This window comes from Myotis nattereri, assembly GCF_964212035.1.
Source record: "Myotis nattereri genome assembly, chromosome: 15".
Classification (NCBI taxonomy): domain Eukaryota; kingdom Metazoa; phylum Chordata; class Mammalia; order Chiroptera; family Vespertilionidae; genus Myotis; species Myotis nattereri.
In genome coordinates, this window is record NC_138090.1 from 26,702,390 (window position 1) to 26,719,100 (window position 16,711).

General features: G+C 51.2%; 1 protein-coding gene across 2 annotated transcripts in view; it reads right to left on the minus strand.

The window, feature by feature from the left end:
• Positions 1-2,114: 2,114 nt before the first annotated feature.
• The window catches only part of ZDHHC7 (zDHHC palmitoyltransferase 7), a 34,293-nt gene continuing 19,696 nt past the window's right edge, over positions 2,115-16,711 (minus strand). Inside the window, exons 4-9 of one of the 2 annotated variants that reach the window (XR_013996895.1) lie at positions 6,960-7,084; positions 6,257-6,353; positions 5,709-5,790; positions 4,844-4,887; positions 3,449-4,196; positions 2,115-2,789 (exon numbers count right to left, since the gene is read on the minus strand). Coding sequence is in view for 1 of the 2 variants with exons in the window: in XM_081107970.1 (XP_080964096.1) it covers positions 4,020-4,196; positions 4,844-4,974; positions 5,709-5,790; positions 6,257-6,353; positions 6,960-7,084 (612 nt within the window). In the remaining variant the exon portion in view is untranslated. Of the gene's footprint in view, positions 4,197-4,843; positions 4,975-5,708; positions 5,791-6,256; positions 6,354-6,959; positions 7,085-16,711 lie in introns of both variants that reach the window. The other variant, XM_081107970.1, reaches the window with a different exon arrangement.

Genomic DNA, 16,711 nt, shown 5'->3' on the forward strand with positions numbered 1-16,711 from the left:
ATATTAAATTCCCAAAGAAGTAACAGCACATTTACCAGAACCCAAAAGCACATGTCTCAGATGGAGACACCAAGCAGGACACCAAGGCAGATCATGGTTAAATTTGAGGAATTAGGACTAAAAAGAGGATATTAGGGCTTCCCAAGATTTCAAAATAAAAAAGCGAGGTCAAGGTCACATAAAACAGGAACCAGAAGGACTGGATCCTCTCAGTGGCCGCGCTGGGAGTGGACAAGGATGGCTTGGTGTCCCCAGCATGCCAAGTGAGAAGTAATGAAGAGAAAATCCATGGTCTGGCTGAAGTTTATGGCGAACCTATGACACGCGTGTCAGAGGTGACACGCGAACTCATTTTTTTGGTTGATTTTTCTTTGTTAAATGGCATTTAAATATATAAAATGAATATCAAAGATATAAATCTTTGTTTTACTATGGTTGCAAATATCAAAAAATTTCTATATGTGACACGGCACCAGAGTTAAGTTAGGGTTTTTCAAAATGCTGACACGCCCAGCTCAAAAGGTTCGCCATCACTGGGCTAAACCATCAACTGAAGGCAAGGGTCAAATAAGGCATTTTCGGACAGGCTAAAATCTTGAAAAACTTGAACAACATACCCCTTTTCAAGGAACTACAGGGGAACATGTTGAACACTTGAAGAATCTGGAGGATGCAGAACCCAGGAAGCCGGAGCTTGAACACAGGAATCTTGGGGAAATAGCTGTGCAAGCGCCTGAGGCCAGGGCAGCGGGGACAGGAGCGGAGGGTGTAGAGGCCCACACCCGGAGAGGCTTGTTGGGGCGGAGGAAGACTGGCTGGTGGGCATATAGGGCACACCAGCAACTTTATCTTTGGGAAAAGCAAAAAGTTGTACATCACAGAACCCTACTTGATTTAGCACAAAATATTTAGTCATCATAGTATAAACTCTAATGAACAAAATGTGGAAAGTAAATATATTGGGTGACTGGGGAGGGGAAGGGGGAGCAGGCAGTGACTACAGGGGTGTCAGGAACCTGGAAATCACGTGTTCTCTGAATTGAAAATGCACTGTGCACACAAAGTTCTTCAGTAACTTTCTTGAGTTTCCCAACAAGCCAGCAATCAAGCCATTCATTCTCTTATAGACCAAACACTGGCTCAGCTTTCTGCTAACTGAACTATCACAGATCTGCATCATCCCTTTCTCTTCCCTGTGTCCTTGGGCTGCCTAAATTATCAGTTGGATGGATAGGAGCAATATGGTTTCACATCTGACCCTCAGGCAATGTTGCAGGTAGCGTACCCTTTCGCTGTGGCACCTGAATGCTACTTGGTTCAACGTGGATTCGCTGGGCGTCCCCGTTCCTCTGCTTTTCCCACACTATTCTTAGGGGTATTTTTCTCTGTGTAGGCAGCCAAGCCAAAATCATATGTAATAGAAGATAAGATTTAGCCTACTTCCTCTTTAGGTAATATTTTCATTTTCCATTTAAATGCAGATGTCGTACTTCTTAATGAGCCTCGGTAATGTCCTAGTAGGAATACATTTAACATCGCAGCAAAATTCTGCAGAGCCACCCAATCAGGCTTGAGAGTAGCTGCTGGCCTGGTGTCCGGTCGGTACGTGTCTCCGTGTCCAGGACCCCAGTGTTTCTGCACGTCTGCAAGGCCAGCGAGTGCCTTGTGGAAGAGTGCGTGTGGCTTCCCGTGGGCACCGTTGGTCATTCGTGGAGCTGCCCATCTTCCCAATGCGGCGGTAAGAGGGCACGGTCACCCTCTTCACTCATCTTTGGGTCCCTCAAGCACAAAGAGATACATTTGTTGAATGAAATGATAGGAAGCTGAGATTCTGGATTGAAGAGGGATATTTTTTAAAATTTAATTTTATTTCAAACAGCACTAAAAAATTACAGGAATGTTTAAGATAAAGCTAAGTAAAATGTGGTGTCAATTTAAGAGTAAATATTACCTGTGGATAGGGCAGAGTGTGCATGAGCAACATTTGAATGCCCACCACTTTTCACAAGCACTGGAGGCGGGGGGTGATGGTCACAGTCCAGGGTGCTGGTGTCAATAAGCCAAGGAAAAGCCAGCCACAGAAAACACATTGACAATCAACCAAGAACATCATAAACTGTTTGAGATCATCAGCGGTGACTTTATTTCATATAAAAGTTACACTGAAAGAAGAGGTTGAAAAGTCAAGTATACTTGATTTGCACATACTTGCCAAGTCTCACAGGATTCAACCATTTTGATAATTTATTGATAAACAAGATATACATATTAAAAGGCTCACACTGAAGCCCAATACACAAGTCCAACCCAGACAACAGATGTGCAAAAGAATATGCAAAACAATCTCGGGAAACTCTCCGGATGGGTGCCTGGCCCTGGGACAGTGACGCAGCCCCCGGAGCTCACAGTTTCTGCAGTGACTTGGTTCACTTCCACATCCCACAGCTTTGTTCACTGGCTACCACTGTGTCTCGAGTAGGTCCCTTTGTGGTTTTGCATCAGCAGTGGTAGAAACCCTGATTAGGAAAGGGTGCGGATCACTTCAAAACAGAAACAAAAACGGTTCACAGATGAACAGAAAGGCATGAGGACGAGGAGGGAGACACCAACTCTTCTCAGCGTGGGAGGCAGGCTCACGGAGACCCTCGGGCTGTCACAGACGCTTCCTCATGGGTCCCGCAGAACACGGACAGACCAGGCAAGTTTAAGGCGAGTCCCCACGGAGGGGAGCTGTTTGCTTTCTGGCATAATTTTAAGCTCTGCACCAAGGGTCCTTTTTTTTTTAATCACTGGTGACATGGGTAGAGAAACAAAAATGATTAAAAAAAAAAAAAGAAAGAAAAAGAAAAGAAAGAAAAACAAGCTGTTGCCATCCTGAATATTCTTTGCAAATGAGGGACAGAGTTTAGGGTTCATGGCCTGTGGTCCCTCACCTCAGTGATGCCAGTGGCCGACCCCTCAGTGTGTACCTGTTGCTGTGCCGGCCCCTCTTCCTACACGCCCACCACGCTGCACAGGTGAAGGCCGCCAGGGGACTTCGCTCTTCTCTCACCGAGGTGCCGTTTATACACTGCTAATTTGGGCAGAACTGAAAAAGTCAGTTCCGAGGCCCTCATGTGCTCACGATTTTTAAGATAAAATGAAAACAGGAGGGCAACAAAGGACCACACAGGAATGATTGTTCTTTGGATCAAGATATTCTCCAGTTTGCAATACATTCATAGTGAACCCACGGGAGGAGGATCCCGGGGCAGCTCTCCCCGCTTCCCTGAAACGTCGGTTTCTAAAAAATAGTTAGTTTGCTGCTCACGGCCGTTAAGTGTTACATCGCCTAAACAACACTGTCAATTTTAAAACACACATGCACGCGCGCACACACACGGACACAGACACGCACACAGACTTGCTGCACGGTCAAGGAAGGCGCCTCCGGGCAGTGGGAGTGTACCTGGAGCCGCCTTCGTGTGCAATGCACAGATCTTCTGCAAATTCAGTGCGAATGACAGAGCTAATGGAGACCAAAACGTACTTCTACGTAAACGCCCCTCTGGACCAAGGGAGTGCACTAATGAATCGCAGGGTCAACAGGACTCCCTGCGACCACTCGTCGGAGAATTCTTTCACTGGATTTCAAAGAATTTATCAATTCTTTTCTTCTTCGTGATTGAAAACAGCAGCTCAGTACACAGGGTTTAATAACCCAGGTAATATCACACAGCTTCTCAGGAATGCAAAGTAGTCTTAACGAAGTCCTAACTGGAGGGACGAGAATGACATTTGGCTTCTTCATGTGGCCAGCTCCCTTCCGTTAGTTGTGCAGGTGAAAACACCTGCATCATCCAGTTCCTAGTTTGGAAAACCTGCCACCTGCGACTGTAAGTATGTAAGATTCTGCTTGCTGCAAGCAACTGGTTTGTGTAGGTCCTTTTGCCCTATTGGTCACAGATGAGTTGTTGATACCCTTTCAGACCAAATAAATAATTTAAAGTCCATTCACAAGCTCCAGCAAGAGAGGCGTCTCAAACGGAGAACTCCGGGCCTCCTTTTCTGGGTCTCATTTGTAGTCGCCTAAATCGGAAGCCGACGAAGGGATTTATCCAGAGGAGGGAGGGAGGTCCCCCAAAGACAGACTTCATCCCCTCCCATCGCAGCCGCCGCTCCCAGGTCGGCTCCTCGCTTTTCAGTCTCTCGATCTCCTGGAAGCAGAAAGAAAGGCGTGTGGGTGGCAGTGCCAGGAAACCCCAACACAGCCAGGTTAGGCCGAGTGCTGAAAGCATGGAATCACCAAACTGTCCCTCTGCATCTGAGATCGAGGTGGAGGTGAATGTGGGCTCTCTTTCCCTGGCACCAGCCCCATGGCCTCCCTGAGCACAGCCAGGCTACAGCCGCCTGGCCAGGCCAACATCACACAGCCAGGCAGTGGCACCAGCGACGAGGACTGCTGAAGAGCCACAGTGGTGAGGAGGAGAGCTGGTCCGCCGGGCCCAGGGCAGCCTTTAATTCATTTACTACAAGTATTTATCGAGCGTCTGCTCTAGGCCTACAGTTCAAAGGCATGAAGGCGACCAATTCCTGCAACTCCCTCAGCTGCTCTAGGGCCTGGGTCTCCTAGAAACTGGGAACCTGCCTGGCTCTGTTGACTCTCAGGTCATACTGATCCCTGAATTATGCACTCGCATAAGCACAGGAAGAACAAATACAGCGAGCCTGTCGGAGCTTATCGAGGCGGCCCAATTAATCTCCGAGTTAATAATACACACCCACCTGCTGTGGACATTAGAATTTCCCATTTACTCAAGCTCTCACCAAACCTTAAGCAAACACAGCCCAGGATGAAGCATACCGTTTCATCATTGCATATTGAGTGGATCTGGGTGCCGAACATAACTGCAGTGAAAGTGAAAAACAGGAGACCCTCAAGGCACAGGAAGATCAACAGGATTACAGTGATCGGAGGTGAAAAATCACTGCATTCTGCGAACGAGAGAAAGGATGTCATGAGTTTAGCTCCCAGGACCCTCACAGTGGCAGCCCTGGGCCAGCTTCCAGGGAGAATGTGCTCATCCTCTAAGTAGGCACACTCATTGTTCACCAAGGGGCGGAGGAGGTCAGCCTTCCGAGCGAAAATTCACACCACCATTTCCGGTCAGCAGTTTCCAAAGATTCCATAATAACTGAGGTTTCTATTAAGACTGTATCTGTGTATTAAAGTGCTTATTAAAGTGCAACAAAAGCCGGAGAAGAAGAGAGGCAGGTGTACCACGCACGGGAGTACACACAGGCTGCTCCTCCCCCGCCCCTGGGGCAGGACAACTGTACCTGCCTGGGTATCCAGGGCTGGACAGGCCCTGCCCACCTTCACCACAGTCATTTAGTCACAGGGAACACGCTGAACAGTGCCTAGCTGGCTAACCAGGTTTCGGGGAACAATACTAACTTCCCTCTAGTCTTCATTTCTGCAAAATACAAATGAGACTATCTAACAGGAATTATCAATTGACTGAGGAAGAACAGTTACATAGAGAACTTCGTTATACTAGGAAAAAGGCAGTGTTAATACCTACCCATACTCTTTTCTTAAAAACAAAAAAACCAGCTCCTAAAATAACAGCTAGGATTTCTTTCAAAACTGGAAAATGAGTTTTCCTTTAAAGTCTTTCCCTCATCTCCCAGCAGCGTGACTCCAGGAAAGATGCACACGGCCTTACCTGTCCACTGCCCCCGGACGCAGGAAATGAACTGGAGTCCACAGAGAATCAGAGCGTGCACTGAAGACAGAGCTATGTACATCTGAAAAGACGGAAAACTGGTCACATGGTGAGCAATCACCTATTTCTAGGAGCAAAGGCTGCTTAATCTGATGTGGACGCCTCCATTGCATTTGTCGATAAAATGAATGAGGGAAGGCATCAATCGAGTGGTGACATCTCCTCCCGAGAGCATGCTGGACCAAGTTACGTAATTTTATAGGAAAACACACAGTAGGGAATCACGTTCTAACTCCACAAGATCTTATTAAGAACTGTGTATCTGAGAGAACTAAATGCCAGTAAAACACCTAAAGCACCATAAGCAACATATATTTATCTGTCGGGTTACTTCCTTCCAATAACAGCACAGAATTATAATTTGAATCCAGAGAACAGGTTGGAGGGAAACTGGTCTGAGGTTAGAATAAATTCACCAGCTCCAGGCAAGATTCTAGTTTAAGAATTTAAAACTCAATGTAAGTTACCACATAAATATTTCTACTCACAGTAAAGAGCACAAAAAATCTCTGATTCTTCTCTCCTACACAATTGTTCACCCACGGGCAGTGATGATCCATTTTCCGAATACATCTTTTGCAAATACTGAAAAGGAGAGGTTGGATTATTAGTGTTCCGTGCTCTGAGGGAACACAACCCCAAGCCATGCATCCAATACACAAAATTGTAATGCTGGTCAGAGGTCACTGAGGGGGACCGCCTGCCCTAGGGAGGGGCCGGGGTACCTGCAGTGGTGGGCGTTCGGGCTGCCCTAGGGGAGGGGCCAGGGCACCTGCAGTGGTGGGCATTCGGGCTGCCCTAGGGGAGGGGCCGGGTACCTGCAGTGGTGGGCATTCGGGCTGCCCTAGGGGAGGGGCCAGGGCACCTGCAGTGGTGGGCATTCGGGCTGCCCTAGGGGAGGGCCGGGGTACCTGCAGTGGTGGGCATTCGGGCTGCCCTAGGGGAGGGCCGGGGTACCTGCAGTGGTGGGCATTCGGGCTGCCCTAGGGGAGGGCCGGGGTACCTGCAGTGGTGGGCATTCGGGCTGCCCTAGGGGAGGGGCCGGGGTACCTGCAGTGGTGGGCATTCGGGCTGCCCTAGGGGAGGGGCCGGGGCACCTGCAGTAGTGGGCGTTCGGGCTGCCCTAGGGGAGGGGCCGGGGCACCTGCAGTGGTGGGCATTCGGGCTGCCCTAAGGGAGGGGCCGGGGTACCTGCAGTGGTGGGCGCGTTCGGGTTTGATGCAGCAGCACTTGGGGCACTTGTAGATCACTTCTCCAGGCTTCAGCTGCAAACTCTCCATGTATTCTTTAGTAGCGTTTCCTCTGGGTACTGCTCCCTACAGTTTAATAAGAATGTTTAGTTAAGGAGAAGGAAAAGTTAAAAACAGACAATAAATGTAGGAATATATATCATGAAATAATTAGTTACCACTTAAAGCATATTAGTATGAAAAATAACTATTAGGCAGGACCAGAAGTTTTATTTTGCATGGAAAAAATATGTATTAAAATGAACTCAAAGTAAATACCTTATTATCCCTCGTAAACTGGTAAGTCACATGAGTTGTTTTTTTTTTTAATTTAAATTCTTTATTGTTTAAAGTATTACACGAGTCTCCTTCCTCCCGCCCGCCCCCCTTGACCTTTCCCCGGCTGCTCCCACCCCCCAGCACAGGCCCTCACCCCGCTACCGTCTGTGTCCATTGGTTATGCTCATATGCATGCATACAAGTGCTTTGGTTAATCTCTTACCCCCACACCCCGCCTTCCCTCATAGGTTGGACAGTCTGTTCAATGCTTCTATGTCTCTGGTTCTATTTTTGTCATCAGTTATGTTGTTCATTATATTCCACAAGTGAGTGAGATCATGTGATATTTAGTCACAGGAGCTTTTCCTCGCTAGTGCAAGTTCCACAGAGCAAGGTTTGTGAAGCCACTCCAACTCAAGGGCAGCTGATGGTCACCATTTCCCTATCACCCCCTTCTAATGGGGGGGGCCTGATAACGCTGCCCAGTTTCCTATCAGCTGCCATAGGCAACACTGAACAAAGCAATCTCACAAAGGGCTTATCTTGTTGTTATATGTAATGCACTGTGTCTGCCAACCTAATCCACACTCACACTCACACCTGGAGATGGGACCCTGAGTAACTGACCCCGCTCAGCGTCTCTGGCCAGGGGTCAGGAGCTGTAACAGTCAGTGCACACGCCCCACAAGCTAGGGGAGCTGGGGAAAGATGAGCAACGGGGAAGCAACGGGAAGGCGTTAGGGATAAGTGAACGAATGGCAAGAGGCAGAGCGCTGATGGCCAGGAGTTGTCTTCCCAGAACCAGGTAGGCTGGAGGCCAGACACGGGGCAGTGGCCGCCTGAGCATCAAGCACTGGCCCCGAGAGGCTGCAATAGGGAGACAGACAAATCTTGTTAGAACCCCAGCTTTGTGTGGGGTCTCATTTTCGGATGCGGATTTACTCCAGCTCTCCCAGGTGCTGGAGGGTTAATGAAAGAACACGTTTGGCAGGGCACCTGGAGCACTGGCTCCTCCAAGGGTGCCCTTCATCAGCAGTCGGCACATGTCTTCTGAGAAGGCTGATGTTCATAAAAAAGGCTGGGCCCCGGCCGGTGTTGCCTTGATCTTTGGGCAGTGGAGAGATGTAATGGTATATATATTTTCAGAATATATCAGAAAAAAGCCCTATAAATATATATACTAGAGGCCCAATGCACGAAATTTGTGCACAGCTGCAGTCCCTAGGCCTGGCCAGTGATCGAAACTCGAGCATCTGGCGTGGAAGGGCAGGCCCCAGCTGACCTCTGGGCCCTGGGCAGCACCTGGGCCCCCATTTCCCCGCACGCCACCCGCATAGCACCTGAGTCCCCACGTGGAGATGCAGTGAGCGCGACCGGACGCTGCGGGTTGGGGCACAGTGTAGATCCCTGGGCCACCCAGTGGCGCTGCATGGAAGCTGGGCAGGCAGCGCGCTCTCTCCAGGCCAGCCTTGCAGACCAGCTCCTGCACAAACCCACAGGGAGCCCAACTCGGCCCCTGTGGTCCTGGTGGCTGCAGCCCAGCTCATCCTGAAGAGGCCATGCAGATGTGGGGTGGGCTCCTCACGGGCACCTGGCACCTGAGTACGGGGGGCTTCCCTGGCATGCGAGCCCTGGCATCCCGGGGGTGGGTAGCAGGGGAGTAAGAGCCAGCTCAGCAGACACCCCGCATTCTCACCACACCTCCGTCCCTGTCCCTCTCCCCGCCATCCCCAGGAAGCTGGTGAGAGGTCACAGCCCCCTGCTTGGCACTGCGGGAGGTTGGTCGCTGCCATCCACCCCCAGTTCCCTGTCCCAACCTGGGGCCCAGCCCCGATCAGGTGATCAGGGTCAGCCGGCTACTGGTCGCTGTCTGTGGGGCGATCGGTTGAGGCCAGGGCCCCACCCAGCTCCCTCAGTGCCTGTGAGCCGGGTGGCCCCATCCCCCACCTCTGGTTGCCCTCTGCAGGGCGATAGATTGGGGCCAGGTCCCCTGCTGCTGCCACTCCTGGTTGCTGTCTGCAAGGTGATTGGGCCCCTGCTCACACCCGCTTTGGCCTGGCACCACCCACTCACCTGCTTCACCATCCTGCCACAGTCCCGCTCTCATTGTGGCCCATTGGGGCCGGCAGCGCCTCCACTGCCACCTGCTGCCATGTTCCACTCCACCCCCTGGTGGTCAGCGCATGTCATAGTGAGCAGTCAAACTCCCGGTTGAGGGGACAATTGGCATATTAGGCTTTTATTATATAGGACTAGAGGCCTGGTGCACAACATTCGTGCACTGGGGCAGAGGGGAGGGACCCTCAGCCTGGCCTGAGCCCTCTTGCAGTCTGGGACCCCTCGGGGGATATCCGCTTGCCAGCTTAAGCCCAATCCCTAAACCAGCAGTCAGACATCCCTCTGACAGTCCGGGACTCTTGCAGTCCAGGACCCCTCGCTCCTAACCGCCCGCCTGCAGCTGAGGCGGGAGAGGCTCCCGCCATCGCCATTGTGCTCACCAGCCATGAGCCCGGCTTCTGGCTGAGTGGCACTCCCCCTGTGGGAGCACACTGACCACCAGTTGGCAGCTCCTGTGTTGACCGTCTGCCCCCTGGTGGTCAGTGCGTGTCATAGTGACTGGTTGTTCTGCCATTCAGTCAATTTGCATATTAAGGTTTTATTATATAGGATAATTTCCGAGAGGGAGAGATAGAAACATCAATGATGAAAGAAAATCACTGATTGGCTGCCTCCTGCTTGGCCCCCACTGGGGATCAAGGCCTCAACTGGGCATGTACACCGACTGGGAATTGAACCGTGACCTCTAGGTTCATAGGCGGACACTCAACCACTGAGCCACACCAGCCAGCACATATCCTACTTCTTAGCCCCTCAGAGCCTGTGTTTCATGCAGAAATGCACAATTCTGGAGAAAGAGCCTCACTGAGCCCCTGGGAACATCAGGCTAGTGCTGCAGTGATAAAGAAACACGAGGTGACGCGAGGGCAGGAGCTAAGGGCCCTGGGGGACTGAGGAGGCAGTGGGTAAGTGGACAGGAAGGGACTCTGCTGACCAGCAGGAGCAGCGCTGGAGCTCCTTAAAGCTGGATGTGCAGGCTGGACCCTTAAGCCAGAGCCGAACCTCTGTAGGGTGAGGGCCGACATACAAGTTTGAAAAAGACTGAGGGCCATCAGCTCCAAAGCCCCAGCAAGCCCAGCGTCACCAGCAGGAAGTAAGGCCTCCAGGAGGTGCTCTGGGGAAGTGGGACAGGAGGGGCTGTGGGTAAAATATGCCCCACCCAGCCCTCTACTACAGTTGACTTCCCTCCAAGCACGGAGGGAAGTCAGTTTCATTGTCTTAATATGGGGAAGCTGTTTTGGTCAAGGTCCTAGCATTTCCTAACACTCAATCTGTCTCCATAGGAAGATAACAAAAGTTAAGGGTTTAAACTCTTATTTTTGAAAATTAAAATCAGAATGCTGGGTGCAACATTTTACTTAATTTACATATCCCAATTTGGAGTCTTTTAAGTTTCCTCCACCAATCCAAGAGTCTTAATGTTGTTATCTACACTAATAAAAGAGAAAGATGCAAACTGACCATACCTTCGTGACACCCACCAGCCAATCAGGAGTGAGTATTAACCCAACAAAGATGGTGGGTTAATTTGCATATGCAGGCACGGAGCGGTGATGACGCAGGCTTTCTGCACCGCCCCTGGCCGCTCCGGGCCTCTGGGTAGTGTAGGAAGGAGGAAAGGCAGCTCCAGGCCAGAACGAAGGCAGAAAGTCAGCTCTGGGCTGGAGCGAAGGTGGGAAGGTGGCTCCAGCAGGAGCAAAGGCGGCGCCGGCAGCCAGGGGAAGGAAGGCCCATTCTTGCACGAATTTTCGTGCATCAGGCCTCTAGTCTACACTAATAAAAGACAAACATGCAAATTGACCGTACCTTCACTATGCCTTAAGCCATGCCCACCAGCCAATCAGAGCAGCTATATGCAAATTAACCCCACCAAGATGGCAGCCGGCAGCCATGGAGCTGGAGCGGGCAGGAGGCTTGGTTGCCCCAATGTTGGAGGAAGCCAACTTCCTGCCTGCCGTGGCCGGCTCTGAGCTCCACTCAAAGCAACAAAGTTTCAATTATGGAATCTAAATAAACCCCAGATACCTGCTTTCAGCCGGCCGTGGCCATGGAGCTGGAGAAAGCAGGAGGCTTCCCTCCCACCCACCCTCGCCGGCTCTGAGCTGCTCTCAAGGCTACAAAGTTTCAATTATAGAAGGTAAATAAATCCCAGAATAAAAGAAAAAAGAAAAAAAGGAGAGGGTGGGAGCTTTGGTTGCCAGGGGGCTTGGTCAGCCTGAAAACGGCCCTCAGCCCCTCACACAGACTGGCTAGGCACCCCAGTGGGACCCCCACCCTGATCCGGGACACCCTTAAGGGCAAACCAGCCGGTCCCCACCCATGCACCAGGCCTCTATCCTATATAATAAAAGGGTAATATACAAACTGACCCTAACAGCAGAAGGACTGGGAATGACTGGTCACTATGACACACACTGACCACCAGGGGGCAGATGCTCAATACAGGAGCTGCCCCCTGGTGGTCAGTGCGCTCCCACAGGGGGAGCTCTGCTCAGCCACAAGCCAGGCTGACGGCTGCCAGTACAGCAGTGGTGGTGGTGGGAGCCTCTCCCGCCTCCTCAGCAGCGCTAAGGATGTCCAACTGCAGCTTAGGCCTGCTCCCCGCTGGCAAGTGGACATCCCCCGAGGGCTGCCAGGCTGCCAGAGGGATGTCTGACTGCCAGCTTGGGCCCGATCCCCCAGGGAATGGGCCTAAGCCAGAAGGTGGACATCCTCCGAGGGGTCCCAGACTGCAAGAGGGCATAGGCCGGGCTGAGGGACCCCCTCCCCCTGGAGTGCACAAATTTTTGTGCACCGGGCCTCTAGTGATTTTATAAAATACCATGTTGTATACCTGCTCCTGGTGATAGTTCAGCATCACACATTTCCATCAGAGGAAATGGACCACATTTAAAACTCCAGCCACCTTAACTTTTATGAGACACACATGTACTTTTCCATAGGAAAAACAAATGTGGTAAATACCCTTCTGAAAAGCAGAATATGACCCTTTTTTTTAGGAAATTACTTATAATTTCTTAGTGAAGAAAGCTGTGTATCTCTTGAGGGCAGACAAACAGTCGTTGTGAGAAACTGGTGACTGGAGACTCCCTCGAGGTGTGCAGGCATTTGCTGGCTCCAGACATTCGTATGGCTGCTCAGAACGCTGGGCAGCCAGTGAAGCTGCTTAAGGCCCGGTCTCCTCAGGTCTTGGAGATGATTTCCGTGAGGCCCTGCAGCGATGGCCTACACGTGGATGCTGAGACTTTTGAGGTGAGCTTTTGCAGACCAGACACCAGTAGAGGAGCTGGCCTGTGCTCGGCTTGCACCACCAGCAGATGCTGCATTCACAATCCACTCCAGTGTCCCTTTGTCCGGTTGGCCGTTCAACCAATCAAAGTGTAATATGCTAATGATATGCTAAGGCCACTCAACCACTCGCTATGACCTGCACTGACCACCAGGGGGCAGTCGACTGGTTGACCAGTCGCTATCATGTGCACTGACCACGAGGGGGCAGGCGCTCCGATTAGTAGGTTAGCTTGCAGCTGGGGTCCAGCCGATCAGGACTGAGCAAGATGGGCCGGACACACCCTGGAGCCCTCCCGCCATCCTTCCCCGGCTGGCCAACATCCCATGTCCCTCCCCGGCCCCAATCGTGCACCGGTAGGGTCCCTCAGCCTGGCCTACACCCCCTCGCAATCCGGGACCCCTCAGAGAGCTGGTTTCAGCCTGATCCTGCAGGCCAGGCCGAGGGACCCCACTGGTGCACAAATTCGTGCACCAAGCCTCTATTAAACATATCCTCAGGTGAGGATTAAAAAAAAAATCCCAAGGAAATAAGCAAGAAGGAACCACAGAGATCAAGAGATATAAGAAATAGGTCCACCAATCGCAAAGTACAGAACTCATTTGGATCCTTATTCAAACAAGAAGAATGTAAAAGAACTGAGACCACTGCGGAAATGTGAGTTGTAACTGGAGAGGTAGGGCGAAATTAATCAGTAGCTCCACATGAGCTATGGGCATTGAGGCTATGCTTTATAAAGAAGAGCCCTTACTTTTTAAAGATACACACAAATATTTACAAATAGTTTTATAGTCTGAGATTTACTTCCAAATATTCTGGGGAGGGGAAGAGAGGGAGTTAGGTGAGGGTATGGATGAACAAGACTAACCATGGGGTTCATTACACTATTTTCTCTCTATCTGTGTAAGTGTGAAACATCCTAGCTAATAAAAGAGGAACATGGTAATTGGCGTACGACCGCTACCCTTCCCATTGGCTAATCAGCGAGATATGCAAATTAACTGCCAGCTGAGATGGCGGCTGGCAGCCAGGCAGCTTGAAACTAACATGAGGCTTGCTTGCATCAGTGATGGAGGACTCCAACGTTCCCTGCCTGCCTTGCCGGCCTCTGAGCCTGCAGTTTAAGAAACATTGTAACAAATATAGAAGCTAAAGAAAACCCCAGAAACCAGCTTTTAGCCGGCTGGGATCTCAGAGCTGGAGTTGATACAGAGTTTCGATTATAGAACCTAAACAAACCAGATACCTTCTTTCAGCAGCAGAGGCCTCAGAGCTGGAGCCAGAGCTAAAGCTGGCCCAGAATAAAAAAAGAAAAAGAAAAAAAGGAGCAGTTGGGAGCTTCATTCCCAGCCTGAAAACAGCCCTCAGCCCCTCACCCAGACTGGCCAGGCACCGCAGTGGGGACCCCCACCCTGATCCAGGACACCCTTCAGGGCAAACCAGCCAGCCCCCACCCATGCACCAGGCCTCTATTCTATATAGTAAAAGTGTAATATGCCTCCCAGCACCGGGATCAGCGGAGCCGCGAGGCCTCCCGGCACCAGGATCAGCGTGACAGGGGGCAGCACCCCAACCCCGATTGGCCCTGCTCTGTGCATGACGGGGTGGCGCCGCAACCTCTCCATCGACCCTGCCTTGAGTGTGACGGGGCGGTGCCCCAACCCCCCAATCAGCCCTACCCTGAGCGTGACTGAGGGTGGCATCGCAATCTCCCAATCCGCCCTGCTCTGTGCATGACACGGGGTGGCGCTCCAACTCCCCAATTGGCCCTGCTCTGAGCCCGACCAGGGGCTGCACCTAGGGATTGGGCCTGCCCTCTGCCACCCGGGAGCGGGCCTAAGCCAGCAGGGTGTTATCTCCCAACAGGTCCCAGACTGCGAGAGGGCACAGGCTGGGCTGAGGGACGCCCCCCCCCCCCCGCCCCCGAGTGCACAAATTTTTGTGCACTGGGTCTCTAGTCTATAATAATAAAAGCATAATATGCTAATTAGACCGGACATCCTTCCAGGTGACCTTCTGGATGAAGTCGGGGTTGCAAGGGAAACCTGGGTCCTGGGTGCCAGAGACAAGCCGGTGCTGGCAGCTGGGGGAAGGAAGGCCTACTCTTGCACAGATTTCGTGCTTCGGGCCTCTAGTCTATAAATAAGAATTTAACATGAAGCAGGGGCTTTGGAGACAGATAAATCTTGTTCGAATCCCAGCTTTGTGTGGGGTCTCATTTTTGGATGTTGGTCTCATTTACTCCACCTCTCCCAGGTGCTGGAGGGTTAATGAAAGAACATCTTTGGCAACACCTGGCACAGGATCAACGCTCCTCCAAGGGTGCCCTTCATCGGCACTCAGCAAACATCTGCTAAGAAGGCTGGTGTTCATAAAAAGAGGCTGGGCCCTGGCTGGTGTGCGCAGAGTATGGCCTGTGTACCAAAGGGTTGCAGGTTAGATTCCTGGTCAAGGGCACGTGCCTGGGTTTTGAGGTTCGCTCCCCACCCCCAGTCAGGGTGAATGTGGGAGGCAACCTGTTGATGTGTCTCTCACATCAATATTTCTCTCCCTCCCTCCCCTTCTCTCTCTGTCTGTTTCTCTCCCCCGTCTCCCCTCTCTCTGAAAAAGTAATGAAAAAAAATATCCTCTGGTGAGGATTAACAAAAAACAAAAACAAAAAAAGGCTGGGGCTTCAGGACAGCAGGCTCTGGTGAGGGGTGAGCGGCCACTTTGCAGTCACTCGGTGTCCCTTCACAATTTTAAGTTCTCGGTGTTTCCCAACGTTAAGATTGGTGCAAGTCTCATCTTCCAATAGCTGGGCTGTTGCTTTATGATCAGATTTCTGCTCCATCAAAGGTCATGGACCGCATCATCCTTCCTGCTCCTCATTCGAAGTACAAAGGACTTTTCTCAAAGAACAAACTAAAGCCAATCCTAGCAAAGGCTGACTAGGTCCTATTGGTTTAGCAAAAAGACATGAAGCTGCAGTGGGCTATCTGCCCTGCCCTGGGGTGGCGTGGTGGTTCTAGCTGAGCCCACAATGGACCCTGGGATGGTAAAGCCGTGCTCTGCAAAGAAAAGAAAGCAAACCCCCCTTGAGAGGACAAGAGTGGACACCTGACCCTGCTGGGCCTCATAGTCTCCCTTCAGGAATGTGGATCTGGAACTAATTCCAATTGCATGCTCTGTGGGGCTACCCTTCTTCCCTAGGCGCAGGGAGAGCCGGGATGCTGAGCAAGACAGCATACCCACAGGACAGAGAAAGCCTGTCTGCCCCAGCCCCAGTCTACCTCTCACTGTGTTCACATCCCGGTTCTGTGGCCAACCAGGCTCTCCGCAGGACTCTTGCCCTTAGGTTCCTCCGTTTTATTTACACTGACTCCCAGTGGGTTCTGTAACTTGCCACCAGAGTTCTGGTGTGGCCTGACTGAACCAGTGACACCCAGATGAACAGAGCACTTAAATGGACACTTCTCCAAAGACATAGGAATAGTCAAGAAGCACATAGAAAGACGCTCAGCATCACTAGTCCATCGGGAGATGTTCATTGAAACCACAGTGAAGCACCACTGCATATCCTGAGGCGGCTACGACAAAAGGTGAACAAGACGAGAGGATGCAGAGGAACTGGATCCTCAGGCACTGCTGGTGGGGATGCAAAATGGGGCAGCTGCTGTGGAAAACAGTTTGGCGGTTCCTCAAAAAGTTCAATGCAGAGTTCCCACATGACCCAGCAATTCCACTCGTAGGTATGTACACAAGAAATGAACCCAGGTCCGCATAAAAACTCGTACGACATTTTCACGGCAGCAGTACCCCTAACAGCCCAACGTGGAAATAACCCAAAGGTCCCTCAAGTGACACTAATCAACAAAACGGGGTCTGTCCACACACAGCAATGTTACTCGGCCATGAGAGGATGAGACAGTGGCATGTGCTGCAACCTGAAAACCTCGTGCTGGGCGAAGGGAGCCAGGCATAGGAGGCCACATATTGTATGATTACAGTTATGATTCCAGAAGAGGCAAAGATTGAAAGTAGATTAG